The sequence below is a fragment of the Falco biarmicus genome, chromosome 8 (assembly GCF_023638135.1).
Source record: "Falco biarmicus isolate bFalBia1 chromosome 8, bFalBia1.pri, whole genome shotgun sequence".
Taxonomy (NCBI): Eukaryota; Metazoa; Chordata; class Aves; order Falconiformes; family Falconidae; genus Falco; species Falco biarmicus.
In genome coordinates, this window is record NC_079295.1 from 25,012,188 (window position 1) to 25,039,144 (window position 26,957).

At 39.7% G+C, this 26,957-nt stretch overlaps 1 protein-coding gene and 1 long non-coding RNA gene across 5 annotated transcripts in view; one reads left to right on the top strand and one right to left on the bottom strand.

Moving 5' to 3' along the window:
• Nucleotides 1-3,225: 3,225 nt before the first annotated feature.
• On the bottom strand, nt 3,226-11,573 carry LOC130153376 (uncharacterized). Of its 2 annotated transcripts, XR_008823350.1 has the most exons (5): nt 11,441-11,573; nt 6,311-6,465; nt 5,158-5,306; nt 4,006-4,108; nt 3,226-3,438 (listed from the first exon to the last, which is right to left on the bottom strand). It is a non-coding gene; the product is annotated as an uncharacterized LOC130153376 (long non-coding RNA). The 2 variants fall into 2 exon arrangements; XR_008823349.1 differs by lacking the exons at nt 6,311-6,465; nt 11,441-11,573 and having other exon boundaries at nt 5,158-6,210.
• The window catches only part of IFIH1 (interferon induced with helicase C domain 1), a 28,830-nt gene continuing 13,001 nt past the window's right edge, over nt 11,129-26,957 (top strand). Inside the window, exons 1-6 of one of the 3 annotated variants that reach the window (XM_056348001.1) lie at nt 11,129-11,854; nt 13,650-13,806; nt 16,038-16,214; nt 21,483-21,563; nt 24,960-25,180; nt 26,028-26,238. In XM_056348001.1, the coding sequence (XP_056203976.1) occupies nt 11,405-11,854; nt 13,650-13,806; nt 16,038-16,214; nt 21,483-21,563; nt 24,960-25,180; nt 26,028-26,238 (1,297 nt within the window). In that variant the 5' untranslated portion in view covers nt 11,129-11,404. Of the gene's footprint in view, nt 11,855-13,649; nt 13,807-14,639; nt 14,791-16,037; nt 16,215-21,482; nt 21,564-24,959; nt 25,181-26,027; nt 26,239-26,957 lie in introns of those variants that run through there. The other 2 variants (XM_056348000.1, XM_056348002.1) reach the window with 2 other exon arrangements.

The following is a 26,957-nucleotide window of genomic DNA, read 5'->3' on the forward strand; positions in this document are numbered from 1 at the left end:
CTTTCTAGTTATTCAAGGTTAAAAAAAAAAAAAAAAGCCTGCATAGTTAAACTAACATCAAATGCTGATGCATGCAGCAGAAAAGTCTGTTCTGCTCAATGAAACCAGGTTTTTAGTTTTTTTCATTCAGACAGGCTTCTAGAACAGGGTAAATCTATTCTTTTAACAGTTCTTCAACCTACATGAAACCAAGCTATTTTAAAAGTTTTTAACAAAATGTAGGATATCCACAAGAGCTCAAGCATAAGCCTCATAGCCAGAATTAAACAGTAGGTATAAAAATTTAGTGTCTTTTTAACATCCTAATCCTTCTCAGAAGTTTCTCAGGGTTTAATCTTCTCTTTCACAGAGACTGCTGCGGCTCAGCACCCGCAGCACTGAGCCCTTCTGAGAAGGAAGCAATGCTTTACCATGCCCCGCTACCACACAGCCTGTACACGCGCTGCACTACTCCTGTTGCAGAATAATGCACTTTGCTTGTAGGAAATGGCTGTCAAATTATTCTTGGCCAAGTCCAGGTGAATTCTGCTCAAGTCAAAGAGACAGCTGCCCTCCTCTTCTTTACAAACACAGGTTCCAGACATGGTATGAGCCAACACTCCGGCACTACGGACAGCAGCCAACAAAGCAGGAAACGCTGACCTGGTGCCTGTACTTATATTCACTAACAAGAGCAACTATAAAGTGAATTAAAATGGGTCTGATAAGCAAGGTCTGTGTGCTGAAGGTACTAGCTTGTCAGTTTGGTGGTTTTTGATTTTCAGTTGTTTTTTTTAATTTTGGTTTGGTTTTAAGCTGTAATCTGTGATACCTTATTCAGACCCACACCATTACTTGCAGCTGTTCCAAATGGTTGCAGTCATGCATTTAGTAAAGTTACTAAAGAGCGGGGGTGGCAACTTTTTCCCCCTCTTCTTTTGCACACAAATGAAAATGCAACCTCGATGCTCCCTGTTACGTTACACTTACCTCATTATCATAAATGCAAACCCCACTAAAATACAGGGGAAAGCACTTGTTTGATCTGCAGTATCTGGCAGCTGTGCACAAACAGCAAGGGACCTAGTCTCACTTCTAAATTTAACATCAAATTTTTAATGAAAATACTGGCAAATTGTAAAATTGGTTCAGATTGGAGACACATTTGGTTTGCAGCTATTGGCATATTTTCAACAGCTGTCCAGACACAGAAATAATCTTTAAGTAGCTTCTTTCTTACTTGGAATAAAAAGAGCATGTGGAAGGTCCATTAACATGATTACTCTGAACCTAACATTTTCTTCAGTTTTATTAGGAATGATATGTACTTATACAGCAGTCCTGGTGTCACTTATATACTACCATCTAATCTATACATCTTTTTTTTCTACACTTGAAAAACAGTATATTAGAAGCTAACCAGCAAATAGCTTAATGGGAAAAAAAACAAACCAGATCCACAGAATAGATGGCATATGAAAATCAAGACAACGCTGGGGTTTATCAATGCTACTAAAGGAGCATGTCCCAGAGTCTGTAACTGCATGAAGGCACTGCTATGTCAAGCTTACTTTTTCCTCACTGTATCTTTATGTATGAGTAGTAGATAGAGCTGCATTATTAATGAAGAAACATTTTTCTTCATCTAGCTATTTGGAGTTTTTTGAATACCCGCTTGGGAAGTTATTTGATTATTAATGAATGCAGAATATGGCTATTCTCTTTGAAATGGAAATTAGATGGACCAAATTAAAGCCTCCCACAGGAAGTACTTGCCCCTTTTATGCATTATTTACATTTTCTATACTGAAACTTTATGACAAAGTTGGAAAGGCAAAAGGAAGTTTTGGAAATTTAGTCTAGATATATACTTCACTACTATGAGCTCTAGCAAATCCTGTTTGTATAACAGTTTTTTGTATAATGATGTGGCTAAAGTAAGTTACTATTTTCCTTTCAGAAAAGATCTCTTGGAAAATGTTTTACTGTACAAATAAAAGCACTTGTACACTTCACATATTCAGTATTTTATATCAACATGAAAATGTATTTGCAAGAAATCTAAATATGCACAAATAAAGGCAATGCACTTATTTCGGTCATAAGAAACAGGATGTGAACATTTCATTTGTGGTTGACTTGAATTTAGTTACTAAAATGCAATCACTAACAGGGCTTCAAAAAGGATCTATACCAAAACATTGAGGGGGGAAAAAAATTGCATTTATTATACTCGTAGCACCATGGGAATAAACGTAAATGCACTGGATTACACAGGACACCACTCACTGGCTTGAAGCACACAGAACAGAGACACAAAATTAGAGCTTTTTGGAAAATCACACACACACAGCAATCTCCATGTATCATTTTGACCTCCATCCCTCAAGCAGAGCTGGAAGTAATATCCATGTCTACTCCTTCTAACTTCACTGACTAAGGAACTGAAAAATCTAAGATAACTTCTGGTTAGTAAATCCTAAGATAAATCTGGGTAATAAAGCTGGTCATTTCTCTCCATTGATGCCCAAGTTTTCACAAAATATTTTGATCAAAAGTGCTGTCTAAATATCTATCATCAAGCCAGACACTTCTTTGCTTGAATCATTTTCTTTTAGAGATTTTATAGTGAATCATGGAATGGGTTTATCACGTAAGACCTATTCAGTAAGTGATTTTACTGACCCAGATGAACAGCCATTGAAAACTTCTGCAACAAACTGAGCTCTTAAAAAGGAAATTAAAAATATAAAAAGAAAACAAACAAAAAAACCACACACAAAAAACAGAACACCACACCTGCAGATTCCCCTGGGGAAGAACCTTAGGTGAAATTTAAAAAAATGCAATCAGCTGAAAGCCATTCCAGCTTATTCAAATAATATTATCTGAGCTTGACTCACAAAAAGAACCACATTGTACTGCAACAAGCTGGGGCAGTAAGGAAGTTTTACCTAGAACATTTTGGGTTTTTAATGGAATCCACTGATCTAGTTTCTCCAAACCAGCAGAATTTTTCAGAGTATGTCATCTGAACGTATGTTGTTACTAATGAAAACAATGTATATAGCATTTAAGGCATCTGATGTTTTATTTGTGTAGGCAAGCTACCCATTTATAAGGCACAACCTATTATGTGTGACCATAAGCTTTTCCTTTATGCTAAGCTCTTGAAAGAAATTTACATTTCTGGAACGATACATGTACAGATTAAAAAAAAAAAAAAAAAAAGAAAAAGCTTCTAAATATGGTAACATGCAAAAAATATTTATTTCTGTGAATTGTGCCCTTAAAAATTGAAGTATTCATTCAGAGTGCATTGTCTTATCAAGTGGGAAGGTTAAAAACTACAACAGCTTCCATCCACAGCAGTTCTTCCAAACATGAACTTTGACAGGTCGGTGATCCTCTTTTCCTCCAGCAGTTCAGCACTCAGAACGCCATGGTGCACTGCAAGAACTAAAAGAGGAAGTAATAGGCAAGTCAGTTTAGAGATTTTGGAAGTGTGACAAGTACAGTTACACTAACCATCAGTGAGATTCAAGAGGAATGACCTACTTCCATCCTGACAGGTCAAAGGATCCATAAGTATAAATACTAGAAATAACTTATCTACTAGATGAACAGCACTCACAGAATTGAAGAGATAGTCAAGTATGTTTCTGCTTTTGGATTTTTAGCAACAAAACTGATTCCTCAATCTCATTTCATAGTCTTATTTTGAGCACATCCAAAAATTATTTAGTCAGCTGAACAGTTCACACCTTACTACCTGCATTCTACTGGTAACTAACTTTGCATAGCAATGAAGTAGTGACACCACTAACTAGCAGGACTATTCACAGTAATAACCTGCAGCAGAATAGAAGAGCAGTGGATATCAAGTAAAGAATTTTGCTTTCAATATTAAGATGCAAATTGAATTATATGTTAATACTAAGGTAAATGATTTTTACAGATATTTTGATGATTTTGTTACAGTTGCATGCATTAAGCTAAACACACCTTCAGGAATGATGACCATACCTTTATCTTAATTTTCCTTTCAAGAAACTGTGAAAGCTTAATGGAAGCTCCAGTTTCTAATGCTCATACTGCTCATGGTCAGCTTCACATCAACGAAGCCACTCTGTAAAATTGCAAAGTGCAAATCAAATAAGCAGTTACACAAATAATACACCTCCATAACCAATATCTAAACCCCATTGTACGTGCTCAAAGAAAACTAGTATTAAAAGTTAGCATTTTAAGAGAATTAAAAATTCAAATTTCTTATCATCAACAACAGATACAAAGCAACACCAAGATTCAACTGAAGGCCTAATATGTACAAGGGTATATCCTACATGGATATCATAACTCTGCAAGTTTCTAACCTGAATGCTGAAAGGGTAATTAAAAAAAAAAGGAATCAGAAGTTGTCATTAGTATTATTTTTAATAATTAGTTTCAGCAGCGACAGTGACCATGAATTCATTTTTTAAATCAATTTTTAAAAGAAACAAAAAAAATATGAAACTAAAATAAATAATTAAAAAAAATAAATAATAAAAACATGTTTTAATTTAGTCTGTCTACTACAGAACCAACCGATACTTTAACTATCTTGACGTAGCCTCCTAAACATCATAATTTAATTTTGAAGGGTGACAGAATTTGATTAGGCATAAAAGCCCAGTCTTCTGGATTTTGCACCTCAGAAGGCAAGGCAGCGGTCATAACCTCTCTTTAATAGGCAGCTACACCTGCCTGGCTGCCATAGCAAAACACTCGGTATTTTACAATAATAGGTTCCACTGATTCCAGACTACATTAGATATCTCTGCAGTTTTTCAGCATTTACTTCTTCATCCTGCAGAACAAATGCATGCTTTTGTCACAGTTGACAATTCACATTTAACTTGTAAAAAAATCATTGATTTTCAATGCATGAGATTACCTGTAGCGATACCTAAAACGTTCTTACGTTGTTAAATAGTCACCATAAGGAAGAGCACCTGACCTGAACTGAAGCAGTAAGCAGCATTCTCTGTTTAAAGCACATCAATGGCAGTGAGAAGGTAAACAGTTAATTAAACATCCATTAAACATATTCAAAAACTCTATCAAAGTTATAGCACTTCCTAATGTAGAATTTACATATGAAGATAATCAGCAAGTTGATTAAAATTACAACACCTTTGTTTTCAATGCTTAGTATCCACATTGTCAGCATTTCCACTTTGAAATAATTAATAGATGCTTTTCCCTTTGTCCATCAAATCTCCTCCTGTTCCTCACCTGGTGCGGAGATATGAAGCCGAGAGAGCAGCACTGCGGTCCACAGCCTATACAATTTAAAACACAAAGAGAAAAAAAGAAGCCCCTCATCTAAAAAAAGACAGTTGCTTACCTGTCACTGGAGATCTTCCAATACATTGCTTCTGCAAACCCACGTTCTTGGAAAGCGCATGTCAGCTCCACAGAGACAGAACCATCTAGTAGCCCATGGAGCTGCACACAGGACCTCTGTGAAGCCTTGCCACCTTCCATTGGTCTTTTTCCCCATACTGAACTACTGAATTCCCTGACTATTACTCCTACACATGAAATTGCAGTGTTCATATTCCTGTCTGTAAATCATATGAATGCTAATGCAGACTCTTGGAATACAAAAGCTCCCATCACTATCCATTAACAACATTATAAAAATATCTACAGTACTTAATACTTCCTTTTTCAAAAAGACCATGTTGCATCCCATACATATCTACAAAAAAATAAGTTTAGTCTCACAACATTTATAAGCCTGCCCTCCACTCTAAATTCTATGATCTTAAAGAACGTAAATGTCAGATTTAGGGCCTCGTGCCAGAAGAAATACCTTGCAAACCATGCATCAACCATTCTGAAGACTCCAGTCTTCAGTCTGCATTATACTTTCCTGTCCAAGTTCCATATGCGGTACAGAACAAAGTTAATCAAAATCCCAGTCTCCAAAGTTTCACAACTGGCTTTTAAGGTACAGTGAACCTAAAGAAGAACTATTATTTCGAAATGGCAGTGAGAATCTGACTGTGAACTGCCAACATATTTTGGTTAATTATATCTTATTAAACAGCAGCACATCTATCAAGTCTGTAGTACTGTAAACCCTGCTGTCAGCTATAATTACAATTACAGTTGAAAACTACATTTTACCTGAAGAAAAATGATTTATCACTGGGAACATTATGTTAAGGTACTTCTACTGGGGGGGGGGGGGGGGGTGGGCGCGGGGCTGGGGGGGGCATGAAAAGAAACTACTAGGGTTGTTCACAGCTGATTATATAGTTATATTGTTCATATATACCCATCCCACAACAGCACTGAAGTCAACACCGGGTCAGCAGCAACGGAGTAAGTACCAGCATACACAGAACACCCACAGCATGCACCATCAGGCATATTTGGTACTGCTCCTGGCACTGCCTGTCCCACTGTCACTGGAATCCCAGGCATCTATAACTGCAATATGTTGGGAGAAAAAAAAAGAAAAAAGGAAAATATATCAGTATCTTCACCTTGATAGCATGTAGTACTTCAATTTTACAAAGAAAATGTACCTTATGCATGATTAAGAAATACCTGTTGAACTGTATATTCAAAAAAATAAATCAATTTCAGACTCAATCCTACAACTGGATTTATTTCTAGATTTCCTCCATTTAAAGGAGTTTCGATAACATTTGGTGACAAAACAGAATAGCACAACTCCAGAAACAGTTCCACATGCCTTTAACTGCACTACCAAGGAAACTAAGACCAAAAAAAAAAAAAAAAAAGAAAAAAGTTACTATTATAGTGCTAGATTTAGTTTTGCTTTGGGAGTGTGGGGGTAGAGGTGGTTTTACTCTTAAACAGATACCTTATGGGCATTAGTGACAGTGCCTGCAGGACACTGTAGTCATTACTTCAGATACCCTTGATCATTTTTTTTTTAATGTAGTTCTCAACATTAAGCTCTAATCATCTAATTTTCCCTGCATTTGCTATTGGTTCAGTCTTTCATTTTCAGTGTTAAACTGTTTATTCAGTCATTTATTTATGCCAGGATTTCCAAGTATTTCCTTTTTATGCAGGTACCACAACTGGTGGCAGGAGCTCCCTTCTTCAGGCTGGGCCACCTACAATTTGAAGTGACTTTGACTATCTGAGAACTACAATTTTACAAGCGGGTTATATATTTTACTGTGCCTTCACTTATAACAGCAAAGTAAAGCTCAATTTACCTATATTTAAACATGGGTTGTTTTACCCAAGCATTTAAGTGACTAAGAAAAATAAAATACAATCACAGAGTTGAAGTTTTCCAGTTACAATAATGCAAGGCTTGCCAAGCCATACAACCACCTGAGCGGAACAACCCGCTTACAGCAACCAAGAAGTGACAGAAAAGGCAACCCATGGCCTTGGAACAATAAATGTTACACTGAAGTAGTTAGATCAGAAAGTCTTTGCAAAAAAAAGAGAGAAGTGTGGTTTTTGTTCCAAGTTGCCAGCATTACTCCTTTACACAGCGGTGAAGGGCTCCTGTAGAGCACAGATCCCAGTGACATCCCAACCACTGATCCCGGTGACATCCCAGCCACAGTCCCGGTGGCACCGCAGTCTCAGGTCTGCAGTCCTGAAACAAGCGAAGCCCAACAAGCCCCGACTGCCACCAGCATCACCTGCGCCAGTTTCACAACAGGGATAATTTTCAGCTACAGCACGGTGAGGCAATTTCAAAGGAGCATGCAAGGATCCTCAAACACAGTGTCAATATTTAAATACTTAATTGTAACAAACAGTGACAGAGCAGAAGCACGCAGAGGTTGGGTACGCTCAAGCAGTAGGGAAGCTGCTGAACATCAGTGCCATGAGACCTCAGCAAAAAGCCTCTGTAATGTCTGTATTTGCATCAGGGAGCTTAACAATTTAGCAAAATATTTTCATCTCTTACGCAGCAACCAAAAGCCCCTGAACACCCTGCCTTTTGCTCAAGGGCGCGGAATGCGAACAGCATCCGATTCCTACAATCTTTCCTCTTCCCGCCGCAGCGGCGCCACCGGGCACAAGCAGCACCACGCACGATGCAGCCCCGCCTGCAAGCGGCCACGGCCGCCCCCGAGCCGTGATCCGCGCTCCGGGCAGCCCGGAGGGCAGCGGCTCACGGCTCCTTCGGGTGGGCTGCGCCCAGCGCACGGCGCCTGCGCCACCCACCGGCTCCAGCCCTGCGACCGCCCGCCCCCGGGCACCCCCGCCTCACCGCTCCGGCGGGTGAGGGCGCCGGGCGCCGCGGGCCCCGGGAAGGCGCACCTTGTGCGCGGCACACAGGGGCGGCCGCAGCGCCCCCCAGCGGGCGCGGAGAGCCGCGACGAGCCCCGCCCCGGCGCCGTCAGCGCGCGGGCCGCCCCGTCCCGCCATTGGCCCGCCGAACCCCGGGCGGGGGCGGGGCCGCTGCGCTGCCTCAGGCGCTGCCTCAGGCGCTCCCGTGGCCTCGGGCCCCGCCAGCGGCGGCCGCTGCCCCGTGGTACCGGTGACCCGACGCGTCACCCCTGCGGGCGCTGCGACACCCGCGCCGAGTGCGGCTGAGCCGCCCCGATGAGCTGTAGGCGCGCGCTGCTCCCGAGCGGGGCGGGGAGGCGGCACCGGGCAGCCCCGGGGCGCGGCCGCCCCCGTGGGAGGGCCTGTGCGTCTGCCCCGCCCCGGCCTGTGAATCCCGTCGCTTAACTGGAGTCACGCGTGGAACAGAGGGGTTTGAAAGTCACTCGTTTTGCAAGGGGTGTAAGTACCTAGCTGGAGGAGAGCGGGAGTGTCACCGAAATCTCGGAATGAGGAACTTACCAACACCAGTGTGATGCAGATAAGCAGACACTTCTTCATTAACGGCCGGGTGCGTGAGCGAGTCCTCTCACGATCAACGCACACCAAGTTTCAAAGTCATACACCATATATAGAACTTATTCGTGCGTATTCATTAAGTATTCATGCATATTCATAGTATTTCCCAAAAATCGTTAACATACTCTCCTCCCATATCCGATTCTGTGCAGTAAAGGTTAGAAAGGTCCAGAAATGGGTCCGGGGTACGATTTGGGTAGGCGGCATATGAGTCAGTAGTCGCGATCTCCCCCTGCCAAAATTACCTTTTACTAAAGTTCACGGTTTCTTAGCAGGTAACTACAAGTTGTTCCAGTCGACTCTCCCCAGTTCCCATTAATTCTATATACTGACATTTCAATACACTTTCTACATACAGAAGACTAGTCAAATACAAAGAGATCTGTAAAATCCCAGATTTGTTACCTAAGTTTTAAACAATGATTCTAGCCCATTCTTCTGGCCTTGGTACAGGGCTGTACAAAGGATTTCATAGCAGCTTTTGCTGTGCAACTACAAGTTTCATTAAAATATATTTCTTATTCCAAATGATTTTATAAAATAAAATAAAGTCAATTAATTCTAACTTATTAGCAGATCTGTAACAGGAAAGCCAGAATATTTGTGTCATCGGTGGGTAGAGGAGGCGCTCAGCAATCATGTGCAACCTAGTAGTAGCTAGAATAACCAAGCAGTGGGTTTTGTACCCCCTCCATGAGTGACAAGTGTCCTTTTAATGTCTGCAAAGTCTTTGAACCTGTAAAGGATTGTTTAGTATGAACACACTGGGCCTGATTTACTACCACTGGAAACCAAGCAAACATAAAGCTGCCTACACATGCACCGCACCCGAGGAACTCCTGCAAGCTCCCGAGGCCTTACAGGAAAGACCGATGTGTCATCCAAATGATGTACTGAAGACAAAAGGAAAAGTAGGAGGGGAAAAAAGCAGTCAGATCTTTGAAAGGAAACTTGCATAAAGCAGTAATAAAGTAATGAAATAAAAGTGAAACCTGAAATAAGCAGAAAGTACAACAATGAAATGAAAGTAAAACAAATTAAATTCTTCTACAGAAGAAGCCTCCAAATGAAGGAAGCTCCACTGAAAGCAGAATGCTGTAGCATATCTCAGCATGACAAGGAGCTGAGGGTGTGATTTGAATTAAAGGAAATTTCAGGCTGGGAAAGGATCTCTGGAGATACCTGGTTCTCTTTAAGAGCAAGGCATTAAATCAAGGGCCCTGTCAAGCCAAGACTTGAATACTGAGAAAAACCTCCACTACTGCTCTGGGCAATATATTCCAGTGTCTGATTGTTTTTACAGTGGAGCGTATTTTTTCTTATACTTGGACATAATTTCCCCTGAAAAAATTGTTCCTTGTCCTGTGTACCCCTGTGAAGAGGGATCCAACTTTTGGGAGCTGGAAAACTGGCTGGCTCTCCCCTGAGCCTTCTTTTCTTCAGGCTGAATAAACCCAGCTCCTTCAAATATGTGCCATACTCTCCAATCCTGTAACCATCGTGCTGGCCCTCTGCTGGCCCCTCTCCAGTTTTTCACTCTCTTGAACTGTTCAGGACCAAAACTGAACACATTAATCCAGATCCTATTTGCTCCTATCATTTTCCTACAAAACATGAAATTGAGTCAAGGATCACCAGAATCACACTGAGGTTCCCTAAAACCTTCTGAGGCTCGGTGACATGCACCGTATGGGTGAAACCGCATCTCAGGGATAGACTGTTCCAACAATCTCAGCTTATACAATTCCCCTTGGAAGTTTATCACGCATCATAGCCTCTTCCTCTGTATGCAAGGTGCAATTCTTCAAACTAAAAAAAAAAAAAAAAAAAAAAGAGAGAGAAAAAGCAAAAAAAATCCACCTTTAAGACATGCCCAAAGCAAACCATTACAACATGCAAATCAGCTTTACTTCCCTGATGGCCTTTTGTGGGTCTGTGTTCTGCAAAAAGGTTTACCCTGCGAGTGTCGGCCCGCCCCGGCCGCCCGGGGTGCCGCACCGAAGTGCCATCGCTGCCCGCCTGGGAAGCCCCCAGGCAGGAAACCCTGACGCAGCAGTGACCGGCCCGAGACACCCGTGAGCTGGACACGGACGGGTACGCTTCGGTTTACGTTTGGGTTTTTAAACTCATTGTTCTTGTTACAGGTTTCCTTTCAAGCATTCAGGACTAACGCCGCGTCGCACCCCGCCTCGAGGTGCCGGATGCGGCCCCCCGCCCCCCCCCCCCCAGTGCTGCCCCGCCCCGGCGGGCCGCGCCGTCACGCACCGAACTCGCAAACGAAACCGAAAGCGGCGCTGGGCCCGGGATAAAGCGGGGCCGGCCCCGGTGGCGGCTGCGTGAAGGACCCCGGAGCGGAGGACGCGCTTCTCGCTGACACCCAGCCGGACCCCCACCCCCCTCCAGAGCCCCCCGGCGCCGCGGCGGCTGGGCTGCCTCGGCCGCCCCCGCAGCCCCCCGCGCCCACCACCCGCTTCCAGCGGCAGCGGGCGCGGCCCGGAGGCCCGGCGCCGCCAGCGCGGCCATGGCAGGGGAGTCCCGGGACGAGCGGTTCCTCTACCTCATCTCCTGCTTCAGGCCGCGGCTGAAGCAGTTCATCCGGGTGCAGCCGGTGCTGGACCAGCTGCCCTCGCTGAGCGCGGAGGAGAGGGAGAAGGTGCGGGCGGCCGCGCTGCAGCGGGGCGAGGTGGCGGGGGCGGAGGAGCTGCTGCGGGCCGTGGAGCGGGGCCCCCGCGGTTGCGGCTGGTTTCACGAGTTCCTGCAGGCGCTGGAGCACGGCGGCTGCAGCCTGGCCGCCTGCTACGTGAACCCCAGCCTCAGCCACCTGCCGTCGCCGGCCGAGGAGGCCGACCACGACCTCTGCGTGCACTTGGTGCAGCTGCTTCACGGCACGCTGGTGGATAGAATGCAGACCATGCAGGTGGCCGAGAAGTGCCTGCAGAAGGGCATCTTCCAGGATGAGGACCTGGATCGGGTAAGTGGCCCTCTGGCTAGGCCGAGCCCCAGGCAGTGTCACAGACACTGGACACCCCCCGGAGCTGTGGGGCAGATAGTAAGCCACAACTAGAAATGGTCTTGCAAGTGCTAAAAATAAAGGGGCGTACTCAAAACTTGGGGGAAAAGGGCAGTGGTGCTCCCAGTAGGCCTATGAAGATTGTTGCTAATGGGCCAGCAGGTGGGATGCCAGCTAAGAACCGGGGAAAGAAAAATGCCATAAACAGAGGGTTAGACTAAGCTCATGTCTAAGTGGAAAGAATACAGCTGGCTTTACTGTCACTTATCATTTCACCACAGACCTTGGGCTCAGAAAGTCATTGTCTTCTGGCCCCTGATCCATACCAGGAAATAGTAATGACTTATAAAGTCCTAGAGAATACTTGAATTAAAATAAAGCAAGACCTTCACCCCCTTTTTTGCCATAGGTTCACTAAGATGTATTGTACTAGACAATGATGCTGAGCAGAAATTACAGTTTGACAAGAAAGAGCAAGTGTTAACCTTTAATGAAAACATGTACTAGTGTTTACTCCACTTGGGTAAGAATTACTTGCTTGGACTGGTGTGAAATTTATTTGGAATGCAAAAAAATGGATACCCTGAAACAGTGTTAGAAGAAGAAATTAAATAATACTTGCCATAGCAGTAAGGGGGAAACTGGCAAACAAAGGGTGGAACTACATCATAGTTTCACTCTGAGCTCTGGCATCCCCTTTTTAGGTAGTTTAATGCTCCATCTCACTTAAATGACAGTTATGTACATAATTTTGTCTGGTGACTGTCAGGTAGGGGCTGGCTGCACCCTAACGGAGGGTAACGCAGCAGGCAGAGGCAGGGTCCTTTTAGGAGGTTACGGGCTCCATTCCCTGCTAAGGGGTCTATATGTTCCCATAGGCCATCTTTTTGCTGCTGGTATGTGTATTAAGCCCTTCACTACCGTCACAATCTTGTTTCAACTCCAGCAGTGCCTAGGTTAATGTGCTTCTATATTCCGTTTTGTTTACCTCTCCCTACTTCCACTTCCCATGTATTTCCTTTCAGCGTTCAGTCGCAGTCAGGGGTTCCCACTGCTATGCCTGCCCATTTTCTTGTGTATCAGGATGGGTCATTCTTGAGCCTCAAAAAAATTGCACTTGAGGACTGAAAACTCTAGCTGCTTTGCTTTTGGGGTGGTCATTTTGTTCCTCATGTGGTCACATGTCAAGTTCTGCTTGTGACAGCCTTGCAACACATTTCCATAGCTTCTTTGAGGGCAGCAGCCACTATGTAGAGGCTTAGGCTTAGCTGTTGTACCTTTAAGTGGTAATGGAGATGGTGAAAACAGAGTTTAAGGGAAGTGTTCCATTTTATATGTATGAGGTCATGTTACAGATTAAGTCTGAGCTCTGGTAAACAGTATGACATCACGTCTTAATCAAGGTTGGCTATTCCCTAAACCAGTGTGAACACCAATTATTATTCCATGATAATAATTATTATTATTATATAGTGGTTATTATTATAGCCATTATCCTGTACTACCAACCTCTCTGCAATTAAATTTCAGGTCTCATAAGTTTTATATGTCCTGCCCAAACCTATATGGGATAAACAAGAGGTTGGACAAAACTGCAGTGAATCGCTTCTGATGAGTGGCAGGCCCACTCTCTATTTTTAAGTATGTTTTAATGATGATAGGGAAATACTTTTGTACCTATACTATTCTTACTGACTTTCCTGAACTACTCCCAAAGTCTGTCTCAGGATTGTTTTGGGTTTTTTATTTTCACCAGATCCAGACTGTTACTGACAATCGTGGGAACAGAGATGGTGCAAGGGAGCTACTGAGCAGAATAGTGCAGAAGAAAGATTGGTTCTCACCTTTTTTGGTTGCTCTGCGTGAAACCCAACATGGAGACCTTGCAGATGATTTAAGCGGAAATACAGGAGGTAATCATGGTACTTAACTAGTATTAATATGGGGGGTTTAATACCTCTGGTTTTTTGTACCGTTACCTAGGAAACAATGCAGGGTTCTCACTGTATTTATTTCACTGTGACGAGACTAATGTTTTCACTTGTCTAGGGATTTCAAAATCAAGTTATTTAACAGCTTATTCGATAGATTCTTAAACACTAAAAATCCTTATTAAGCAATACCAGAATTACGATAATGTGTATGTAGTTGTAGTTAAACTGAATCCTTACCTTCTGTAACCCATTGTTTTTCAATATGGTGTTTTTATAATAATTCATAAAAAATATTATGAAGATTAATTTGAACATACAAAACAAACCTTTTCTGGATTTCTTCTTCAACACAGGGATTAGTGTTTCCTTTATAGAATGGTTTACATGTATATGCAGCATTTTAAAGTACGCTCTAGTATGTCTTCTTGGGGATAAGACATTCATAAGTCTCAAAATATTGTATAAAATTTACTATAAATAACAAACTAGTAAAGAGATTACTTACAGAAATGAAACTAAATGTGTTACAGGTTTTTGGCAATACTTTTTATGCCTGTACAATGATTATAATACTGTAAAATTATCCCAGTGCTCCCCTGGATTCTAAAATAATAAAAAGGAAGCAGCCCCAAATAACCTATCCTGCATTTTTTACCAGGCTCCACATATGTTTTGTAAGATTTTATAAAGTTTTATAAACTTTATAAAGTTTTTAAACAGATTTCCCATTTAGCAGCTTCAGCCTTCTCACTTGAGGAGCTTATTAGAACTATGTCTCTGTACTTTTAGTTGCTGCATATGGGACAATGCCTTAAGATTTTGATAAGAGGTGCATGAAGATGTCCCTTCCAGACAAGGACAGGAATCAACCTGTCTTCTGCCAGACAGATAAGCAGCTGCCATATTTGAGCATGCAGTTCAAAGGTGATTGCGTGTTCCAGTCTGCAGGACAAGACCAACCAGGTCAGAGCTTCAGAAGATAGTTCTGAGTGAAAGTTGCATGCTGGGAATAGCTCAGCGGTTACTGCCATCTTAATTTTAGTTTTGTGTTGCAGCCTTGTCAGGCTTAAATTCTTGTCTTCATTAATTTGCTATCAGTAAGGTAAACAATAATAAATATTTAGCAATTATACAAATTATTAACATTATTTTAAATTTTTTTTCCAGTGCTTTCAAACTTTGCATTTTTGAATTTTCAGTATAGTGCAGACCATATAGCGTAAATCTTACGTTTAATTCAGTTGTTTGATGCAATACTGAATGAATGCATTTATTCCACAGGTTCTCAGTAATCTTGGGTAATGTAGGCCCTAGAAGAAACTGTGTATGTAAAGCATAAACTGTCTGGCTTTTAGCAGAGGATAAGAAATCTTCCATGTACATAGTCCTGTACATGTGTAGATATGTAAAGTGTTTGTAGCATCCACTGATACAAGGTCATAGACGGAAAACACTAAGAACACGTTCACTGGGTATCTTGGAAGGAGAATGGTGGTGCTACATTTTGTCACTCCAGGTTGATCCTCAATGATTTGTTACAGTAAAATATGTTATTATCAGACACCTACACATAGAAATTGTGAACTTTATAATTTTTTTTTTTTTTAAATCTAACAGTTTTTTAAAATTTAATTTCTAATTGCAGAGTAACTGAGTTCCGAATATGGAAAACCCTGAAATGCAGTCTTACGCAGCTTTTGTAAAAAATGTTTATAATTTATTGAACAGCATTTTTTTGCCTTTGGGGCATGCATAGTTCTGCATGAGTAAAAAAAAAAGAATGGAGAAGTCAAAGGGAAATTATTTTCCTATTTGAAGTAAGACAAAGAAGTGGAAGAAGGAAAAATATTTTCTAAAAGCTCTCTTAGCTTTTCTGTTTTATGGGCAAGTTTTGAAGTCCTGCTGTAAGGTACATCTATCTATGAGCTTACAGGACTAATGGAACTGAGAAGGTAGGAAATGTGGTCCAGTCCACAAGTTCCATTTTCAGATCTTTACAGTGGCCACAAATATGTGAGATTTATGACCAACAACTTCCTTAATAAATATTTATAAAAATGTCAAAATTCCAAACGGTAATGTTTAAGTCAAGACCATATGTTATGTCATTATGTGCATGATGGATACAGGTTAGTTCTATGTTTTCTTTGCTCCACACTAAAAGAAATTGAATGTTTTATAGTGCCTTAGAATTTCTATTTGGTTTTTAGGAAGAGAGAATAGACAAAATGAGATGAAAAGCAGTACAAATGAAGAAACGGAAATTAAAAGCCAACCAGGATATGCTGAAATGGAGAATCTGAAACAGCAAGAAAATACGAATGATAGTTTCAGCAGTGAGAACTGTGTATTGGAAACATCCATTGGAAAGGATTCTGTAGTTTCAGGTATGTCCACTAACTGTTACTTTGTGCTGGTAACAGTTAAACTTTAGTAACTGCAATAACTGAGAAGCTTTAGTAACTGCAGTAAGAAGGTTCTTGGTGCATTAGCTCCCATCTTGCTCAAAAGTCCAGGAACATATGGTACTGTTGGGGTGACAGGAATAAATGGAAAAAGTAAATCCTAATTTTCTGGAAGCAGTAAATTCTGTTTCTTCCTATGAATTACAGCAGTAGCAATTTTAAGGGTCAGATCTACAAATATGTTCAGTTCAAACAGTTGTTTAGGACAAGAGTATGTTGTCATACTTGAAGCAATTAATCTGAAAGGTAGGTAAGAGCTGGTTCAGAAACCAGTTTGCTAGCACAGTACAGAATGGCTTAGGAGGACATGGCCAAAAAATCTGTAGCACACTATGTGCAGCCTTCACTTAGACATTTTTTCTATCCTGGTTTTAGTGCTGATGTTTTATCTACCATGGGCTACTTGGTTTTCTTATAACTGAGCTACATTAATGATCTTCCTTTCTTCTAAAATAGCACCTTTTTTGTTTTGGTTTTTTTTGTACATATATTGTACTGTGTGAAGAAATGAGTCCTTTTCAAACATATTTAATATTGTTTATTAAAAATATTAATATTATTGAGTACTTTCCTTCCAACCTGCTCATGGTGGGTTTATACTATCCAATGAAAACATCAGGTTTACATTGACAACTCCTCACAGTGTTGACAAAGTTTAAATCAAGAGGAATGTTTCTGTATCACTGTAACTGCAGCTGTATTAAGTACTTCTTTCTAGAAGACTGGTAATTCTATATTGGAACACATTTTTGGTTTTGGTAAGTCATTTAGTTCTGTCCAAGAAGTAATTTTTTTGTTTACTTTAAAGGTTTATATTTACAGAGCATCAAACCTTTGTCACATCACATGCTCAGAAGTACATTTTTTTAGTACAATTTTTTTGAAATTGTGGCCTGTTGTTCGTATGGATCCACTTACAAACATGCCTTGGGAGTTGATTGTAAGCAACAGCAATTACCAGCAACAGTTCCCAGACATAGCTGGGAACCAATGATTCAGACATATGCTACATGGTTAAGGAACCATTCATATGTGTTACAAGTTCAGATGTAGCTCAAACAATAGTTACAACTGAGATAAATTCTGCCTGAAATTATTTTAGTGGGCTTACTCAGCCAAAGGAGTAAGATAGCTAAGGCTGCTCTTTTTTTTTTATCAAACATGAATAAATAAATAAAAAAAAATTGGCTCTGGAAACTGTAGCCTTTCAGTGTGCAGCAGTAGTAGCCTATTTCTCATTTAGCATGGTATTAACAGCATATCACAGTGTTTTGTAGCAAGTAGTGAACTATTAACTACAGCAAAAACATCAACTTGGTTTTCCTGGATTAGAACATAATTTGTTTGTATGAAGAAGAGGTGCCAAATATTTGATGATGATTCAGAATGGACCAGACTGAGTTATCCTCATTCTTACTTAGGATCCGTTCAGGACAAGGCTAAGGCTCTTAATTGTAGCCTCACTGATTTTCATTGCTGATCTGTTAGCCTGGTCTTTTACCTGACTCTTGTCAAGTTGAGGGTTACAGATAACTAGATCTATTAACTAGCCTGGCACAAGCTAATTCTAGCCTGAAAACTATGGTCTCCTCAGCACTGAACTATACTGAAATTAATAGGCAGTGGGTCTTAGCAGTTTGTGCAGTTGGGTGGACCTGTTCAGTGAAATGGTGGTGAGGGTGTACATACTACACGAGTTCTGGCAGTTTGGTTCAGATTGACTTCAATCTGATGTGGACTGTATGCCTGCAAGTGGCTGGAGCACATCTCTTTTGGTTTCAGCTGACAGGAGCTCATTTCTTCGGATCAGAACCAGCTCTGTGATACGAGCCAAAGTGGGGACAATTGACATTCACTGTAAACATGCACTTCCAAGCTGGAACTAAAACAAGCAGTGTAGATGCAACATAGCAAGGGCTGCCAGGAGACAGTGCTGTATGAATATGGCTGTAGGGGAACTGGCTCACATTCAGCTCTCTTGAAGTGCAGTAAGCTTTGATCTCTATGGACTTGTACGTACAGACTTAACTGTACTCAATCAAGTCTTTTTCCATTTCCACCCTTTCTCATGGTCTCGTAAGACTGTATTTATAGACCAAGCAGCTGAAAATACAACTGGAGTCCAGATTCTACTTCCAAGTAGGCTGGGAACCCACCTAATTTGCAATTTGATGCTGTCAAGTGTTGCCAGTTTTGCAGTACACTGCCACCATTCCTCATGTACGTATTCTCATGTATTGAGAAGGACAGATTTCAAGAAGAAAGAAGCTTTTATCAAGTCACTTGAAATTACTGAAATTTGCGTTGTATGTAAAGCCTCATCTGACCCTTTTGTGGGAGTAGCTGAGATGGAGCCAGAAGGTATGAGGGCAACAGGGTCATAAGAGAAAGTAGAAATAGATCATTTGACCTAAGAGAAAGGTAGAGAGAAATTGTATATGCAAAACCACAGATAGTAAAATGCACACACAAAAAACAACACAAAAGCAGTGAGTCAAGGTCAGAAGTAAAACACTTGGGTTAAGGCTACAGTTACCTGTATAAACAACAATTTAAATAAATAGCAGCTCTGTTTTTCAAGGACTGTTTCATAAAAAAAGGTTGATTGGAACAAATAATTACACTGTAATTAACTGAAGATTTTAATAATTTCTCACAAAATATCCCTTAAAACTTCAGTTTATAAAAACTGCCCATTAATTTGAAAGTAGGACCAGTTTAATAGCCTGTTTATATTTTGGTCCTTCATTTATATTTTCTGATGTTTGAAACTTATTCTATGACATAATGTAGCACAGGCCAGGAGGGGAAGGCTTTTTTCGTTAATATTGCATAGATCCTTTTCTTTTTCCATTGCATGCCATTATTAATTAGTGCAAAGTGACTGAAAATCTTTCTGTGGAATATGATGTGTTACAATGTGCAAGTAGCACTGTAAGGGAAGACTAGTAAAAGTGGTGAAAACAGCTGTTAGAATATAGATTTGTTTGCTTTCATTGTTTTGGAAAGGCTTACTGTTGTTGGGGGTTTTTTGAATTTTATTTTTAAATAATGCAAGAAAGTTGCCACAGTTGAAAAAGGAGAATATCACTCCATTCACCTTTCATTTGCAAGATGAGGACTTTGCATTTCACTTTGCCACTGTCGTTTTCTGTTGAGAGGTTATTGTGTAATGCGTGCTGAACACTGTAATTCAGATAATTATGTACAAAACACTTTGTGAATGCATATTCTCTACTGCATATACATCTTTCAGTAGGTCATTTTAGATGGGAGACCACATGGAATAGATACATAGAATTTTAATTTTGTCCTCTCTTTCCTACCTGCATGGATTCCTAGAGAGTGAAAACAAGAGATAGCAGTGTCGTCTTCGTAGCTGGGATTCCCACTAATGCTGCTTCATAGTTTGTTGCAGGTCTTTCAACAGGTATTATAACTGGTGGAGCCTTCTTTTTTTCAGGACAATGCTGTCTTTTAATGTGATAATAAATGTATGCTATTATGTAATAATAGGGACATTTTATATTAATCAGGTTTCTGCTGTGAATATATGTTTTTAAGTGTCTTTCTGTTGATTGCATTGATTTCTAGGAGTCTAGGCTTTTAATTCGGGTGCTTTAAGTCTTTAATGCCCTTGCCCATTATAATACTCCTACGGATGGTGGTGATTCATAGTTGGATCAGATTCTGAGGTCTGAATGGAATAAATGATGAAAACTGTAGGACAGCAAGACAGATGTTTGCATCACTTCTCATGGTTATGTTAGAAAAACTGAAAATAAAGACTTAAACAAATACCTGACTCCTAGTGGTAGCTTCACCCCAAAGGTAGCTTCTTTTCAGTTGTCTGTATTATACTTGTTCTGTGAAATAGCTGGTTTGTTTCTGTTATTCATTCATGTTTCAAGGAGAGCAAAACTTGCATAAAGGAAAGTCAAAGCTTCATATTTTCACTGAATGCAGACTATGTTTAATATTCACCTCATTTACCAGAATTTTGTTATGTATATTTCAGGAGTACCATTCTAAGACACAGTAACTCCCATTCGGTTCTACACTCTCGTTCACAGCATCTGTTCTGCTATATGAATTATTTATTAGGGACAATATGGATATGAGCCATAATGGGATATTCACTGGAAATAACTATGAAAAACTTAATAGGACACAAGTTCATGACATAATTAAGAGAAATCTTATAGCATACAAGTTCACTAGCTAATTAAGCAAGGCATAGGTCAATGCCATTGTTCTGTCGGATTTCTTAAACATACTGTGAGCTGAGCTGCAGAGTGCTGCAGGTAATCTGACAATTCAGGATGAGGCTGTTTGCAGCAGATTTTTTTCAGATTAGCTGTGTATCTCTTTAGATATTAAAAGTACTATGTTTTGGAAAATACAGCTATATAAATTACACTTCTGACTGAAAAAAAGTTAGCGTAATACACTGATTGCCCAGCAGAGGGAGAGCTTAACATTAGAATGTCTACAGTAAATTTGCCAGGTTTCTGTGGCAGTGTCCAAGTCTTCTATTGGGTGTAATGGTTTTGTCTGTCTCGCTTTTACTTGCATAATTTGGAAGATTGAATAATTCACCTCTACTTTTATTTACCCAGGAACCACGATTTACTCTTTTCGTGTTACATGGAAAAAGCCATAAAAAAACCCCAAACAAACAAATCATAGTTCTGGTTTTGATTTCCTACTACTACAGATACAACTCGCGTGGCTTACAGGGAGTGAGAGAATGTCTTCAGTTTGCCAGCAGTGCAGTATATCCAGTAAACTAACATGTTTTTCTTGCTTTTGACTCTTCACCCCTCTGAAAAGATACAGTAAAATATGACTAGAGGGGATCATGCAGGCAGTCATGTTTGGACCCTTGCTTTCAAGCAAACAGAATGTAGATGCCTGAACAGAAAATCATGACCCACATTGCCTTACCTCTGTTATGTTTTGGGTTTTTCTCTTCCACTTCATATTTTCTTCCATTAAAAAATGAATTTTATTGTTCATAGTTTTTTCTTTACCTAAGAAAAAGTTTAATAAAGGAAATAATACCTCAGCTATCCCTGCCAGACATTTCTCTAGTTTAACAACTTTGGGAGAGAGCAAACAGTATGCTTTTGCAATTTATATTTGTATAGCAAATATACTACACTGCCTTTGTTTGTGTTTTTGGTTTAGAGTCCGATGTCTCCATAGGAGATGGAAGGTTCGGTAACTTGAATGAAAACCTGGGACAGAGCTGTACAACCAGTGACTCAGGTAAGTTTCCCTTCTGTTACTTAGTAATTGCAAAATAAGCCCTGGAGGGTAAGTACTCTGTGAATGGGCTAAAACAAAGAGTTCACAGTATTTAGATGCCAGACTTCCTCTTATTTTGTCAGAAAATCGATGCTATTTTTATGGGTCTGGACTTAAGCCCCTGCCCCAAAAGATGTGATTTACTGAGATTGTCTGAATAGGTCTCTAGACATCATCATCATACAAAATGGTCAGTGACGCAGAATGGTAGAATCACATAGGCTGGAAGGGGCTTCCAGAAGTCATCCAGTGCAGTCACCTGTGCAGGTATTGATAATGCTGCCACATACACGTGCTTCTTGTTCTCAGAGAGGAGCTAGTTTGTGCCTGGCCCCTGCATAGGGTGACAGGGAACAGGACATGCTTTAGAGGCATTAAAGGGTGAGGAAAAGCATTTCCAGGGTACTTGCAGAACAGTAATGAAGGTCCACTTTGGACCTAAGTAATTGAGTAGCCCTGTTTTCAAAAACAACCTAATCAATGGAGGTTACTACCTCCATTTGCAAATCTCACATTTATACATATGTGCAAGTTCTAAACAAAGTTTTAAAATAAATATCAGATTGTATTTACATAATACTTTGCAGACAGGTATGAACTTCCTATGTATATACTCTGAGCCCAATTAAACACTGCTGTTGTAAAAGACATCCCCTTTTTCTTTTTTTCCTTCTTTTTTTTAAACTTAGACCTGAGGCAGAACAAATTTGGAGCTGTCCATTATGGTGGACAGTCTGTGTTTGCCTACACAGAATTCAAGAGGAACTATTTACCTTTTGGAATCTAGCCTTTATAAAATTTGTGCTGGGACTGTGTCTCGTACAAGGGCTAGAAACAGCAATATGGGTACCTTTCAGGCCAGCTCTGCCTAATAAAGCTAATGTTAGATCAGTAAAGTCAATGTAAATGTTAAATATGATATACCTGCAAAGTGTTTACTATAAATGCTTTTAAATTAGTTTCAAGCTTTTCAAATATTGAAATCCATGTGTTTTGTAAATACACAGAAAATTCAGGGTATCTGAGATGTAAGTTGCTACCCTGTAGCTAGGATTTTAGTTTGCGTGTTGTTAACTCTGAAGAATTTACTTTGTACTTCTGCATCAACTGAAGTGACTCATCAGTCACATTGTATTTTTTTCTTACTGTGTCATGTTAAATGTCTGGGCACAGAAACTTCTCTGTTTTGTGGACAGTCATACTGCATCAGTTAGTACAGGCTGGTGGTATGTGGCAGCACATATATATGTATGGCTTCATCATTTAAGATTCCTGAAAAATCTCCTGTTAAGTAAATTGGGCATTGGCTATGTCCAGTAGTCCAGCAGAAAAAAAAAAAAAATACCTACAGTTATGTGAAGAATGCAGAATAGATTTTTTTTTTTCCCAGAGTTTACTTGCCATATGTTATGTTTACATGTGGGCTTTAAAAACAACTAGTTAAAATGTTGCAAAAAAAAAAAAATCCATGCTTTTTAATCGTGCCTAGTAACCTCAGTGAGAGAAACTATAAGGAAAAAAAAGAAGGCGATACAGATGGACTTTGTGATATTTATGGATTTTATAATTTGAAATTTTGCAGTAAGGCTGTTGTATTAACAGAGATGTTTGGATAGCATCTTAACGCACCAACATGATTCAGATTTTGATGCAAAGTATCATGTGGATTTAGTCGCAGCTTTTTGTGCAAGGATCATTTTACATTTAAGAAAAATCGTGGAAGTAGGACAATAGAATAATTATCATGTTTCTTTTAGCCCAGAGCAGCATTTCTTGTGAGCCTTATACAAAGGCAGACAACTTCCCTGAAGTTATACTGTGCACAATGAAAATTCTTTAATGGAATCGTACCCTATGAAAAGATTCCTGTATTAGCCATTTTCTAAACAGGGGCTGAGGAAGCTAGGAGAGAGCCAAGTTAAATATTTTTCAGGCCTGGACAGTTAATTGAGGATGTTAAGGAACTGAAATTTAACCAAACAGATGGGTGATAAAGTGCTAGCTTCGATATGAGTGAACCATTGAATTTAGCCAACCAGAAAGCAAACAGTGTTCTTCCTCAGAAGAGAGTAGTAGAAGTCAGATAAGTAACAGCAAGTACTCTCTGGTGTGAATTTCCCTGTGTTCCAGGTAGTAGTACTGCACTCACATTAAAAGGCAAAACAAGCAAAAAACACTTAAGAATGGCATTCAGATGTTTCCATCAGCAGTATTTTACCAAGCTTCATTAATTTTTGTTAGTTTAATTTTATTTAATGGAATCAGGGACACTAGAAAAATACACTTATTTTGTGTGTAATGCATCAGTGATAATAAAATCCTCATGATTCTTCATTTAATGATATAATCAGGAAATAAAACTTTAGGGTTTTTTCCCCTCATTTTTAGTCTAGTACAATGAATTTGTGCCTTCACTGAAGACAGTTAAATGCTTGGAGGGTGATTTAAACATACCTGTAGGGGTCAAAAAACAAGCCCAAACCTCCACTGAAATAAATCCTTCTGATTATTAATATATATAGTTTCTGACTTCCTAATTATATGTAAGCTCAAGAGACTTGATATGCTTTTCTTTCTGTCTGAAACAATACAACAGCGTTTTTCCACTTTTAAAAAGACTTTTGAAAGTTGGTGTTTCACCTGTGAGCCATAAATCTGAACTCTGTGCCATTGCATTTTATATGATAGATGGAAGGTTTTGGCCTTCAGGTGGCAAATGTATATGGCTTTTTAGTGAACAGCTCAATTGCATTATGTATGAGTCAGTCTGGAAGCAGCGCAATCTACCATGAATAGGTGTGATGCACTCTGCAGTTAGCTCTATCTTGTATGGGCAATTGAATTTTCTTATCTATTTGATCTTTATACTTTATAACTCCCTTCATCATTTTTTAAGTGGTCCCTATCTCTTTTTCTTTCTATGGCTCCATTCTTTTTTTCATCCTCTGGGAAGTATTTAAAAAGGTAGCTCACTTGCAACCAAATAAATTTCGGAACTGATGAAGGAGAACGTCACATAAGATTGGCTAGATTATAAATACTGCAGCTCTGAACACAACCTTCAGTGCAACTGAACTGTATCATTTGAATTCATACGTAATAATAGTCATGCCAACATCGATGGGTGAAGGCATACTGTGGCTTATTCCACCTACCCTAGTTGGTGACTGGATGTAAGCAGTTCTGATCCAGAGTTGCACAGGTCCACAGAGCAGCATTGCCTATGCTAATATGCCCCATTTCTATTTATTCAGAAGATGCTTCTGACAGTAAATTAGTATTTTTCCCTTTGACATTTGTTCAGTATTCTGACATTTTATGGCTCCTGTTTGATACTTATATTTCTTTGTGTCTTAGATGAAGATGAAATGGAGAGCAGAGCTTCACCTGAGCCAGAAATGATCCTGAGAGATTACCAGATGGAAGTTGCAAAGCCAGCACTGAATGGGGAGAATATTATAATATGTCTCCCTACAGGCAGTGGTAAAACCAGAGTGGCTGTTTACATTACCAAAGATCACTTGGATAAGAAGAAAAGAGCATCAGAGCTTGGAAAAGTTATAGTACTTGTTAATAAGGTATGTTGGTCCATTTATTAAAAAACGGTATTTTTCAAACATCATGCACTGTTGATATAGAACTTGTAAAATGAATATGAACACATTTCTCAGCTCCTCCAGATGTAGCTATGTTTAAAGGCTTACAACTCTAGATGTCATCTCCGCTGCACCATCATCATGGTGCAAGCATGAATGATTTTATTTTACCTAGTGGAAGTGCAAATTTAGATGTGCCCTAATAAATACATTATTGAAAAAAGTACAATTTCACGTTAGAATGAAAAGAACTGAAATCGTATTTTAAATAAAACTATTTTTCATATTCCGTGTTTGTATTTGGTAATGAAGGCCACCTAATGAGTCTTACAGTAGTTAGGAAATATTCTGACAGATTTTCTGATAATAGCTGCAATTTTTACAGTTAAATTTAGGACATGTAATCTTCTATTGTAATATTAAAATACAGAAATTTAAGAATTTTATTAAAAAAATAAGATACCCGTATCATCTAATACAAATAAAATTGTTAGCATGTTATAAGCTCAGTTAAAGAGCCAGAGCATGCATGGTTTGTTCCTTTTTTCTAAGGCACAGTTAAGTCCAAGTTCTTGGGCAAAAAGGTTTTGCAGGAGCAGTTGGAAGGGAGGGGTTGGTTCGGGGACTTCTCGTGCTTGGTTTTGGTTTTTGTGTTTGGTGTGGGTGGTTTTTTAATCTTAGCCTGCAGTGAATAAGGGGATTTTTGCTTTTTTAAAAAGGCATATTTTGCACAAGATTTATGTTCACCTAGCAACATTTCGGGCAAATAGGCATGTATTTTTAATCCTATGTATGCTCTGGTTTAAATTCTTTGGAAACTTTTATTCAGGTACCATTGGTAGAACAGCATTTACGAAAGGAGTTTAATCCATTCCTGAAGCGTTGGTATCAGGTTATTGGTTTAAGTGGTGATTCTCAGCTGAAAATCTCATTTCCTGAAGTTGTCAGAAGGAATGATGTCATCATCAGTACAGCACAGATCCTTGAGAATTCACTGTTAAATGCAGCTGAAGAAGATGAAGAAGGTGTTCACTTATCAGGCAAGCTTTTAATTTTGAAATTTTTACAGAAGGGCTAAAATTATGTCTCTTTTCTGGAAAACTGCAGAGTAAAATGTGCCACGTTCAGTAGTTAATGTTTTTTCAATAGACTGGTTTTATAAATGCAAGCTGAGAGTCAAAACCAGATCTTAGTTAATGAGCATGCAATTTTTTCAAGCCAAATTAAGCTCTAACAGTTCATTTGTACTAAATATTTGTTATGCTTCCTATTTTTATCTAGTTCAAGCACAACTTCATTCAAATGCAGCTGTACTGGTTCCATTTCCAAGCTTGGTGCAACATTAAGCCATAAACAGGTTGAGAAAAAAAAATATGAAAACTCAAATGTAGTTGGGAGTTTATGAAATACAATGGAACACAAGATAAAAGCCAGTCTGTTATATAAGTTTTATTCTTCAAACTCTTATAATTTTGCTAACGTACAGAGAGAATGGTTACCTATAACTGCCTCTCTGAGTTTGGCAGATATCATGGTCTCCTACATCAGATGAAGGAAGTTGAAGAAAACAAAAGATACAAGATGAGATGAGGTAAAATTGTTTGCCCGGAACAATAGTGGCAAGTATCTTATGGGATCAGAAAGGAAAGGTGTTACCTGCCGGTGATGTACAAGTAACGGAACAGCTCATGACTTCAGCTCCAAGATTTGGGCTGCAGTGACCCTTCTTTGTGAGATGTTAACTTCTCCCTCTACCTGC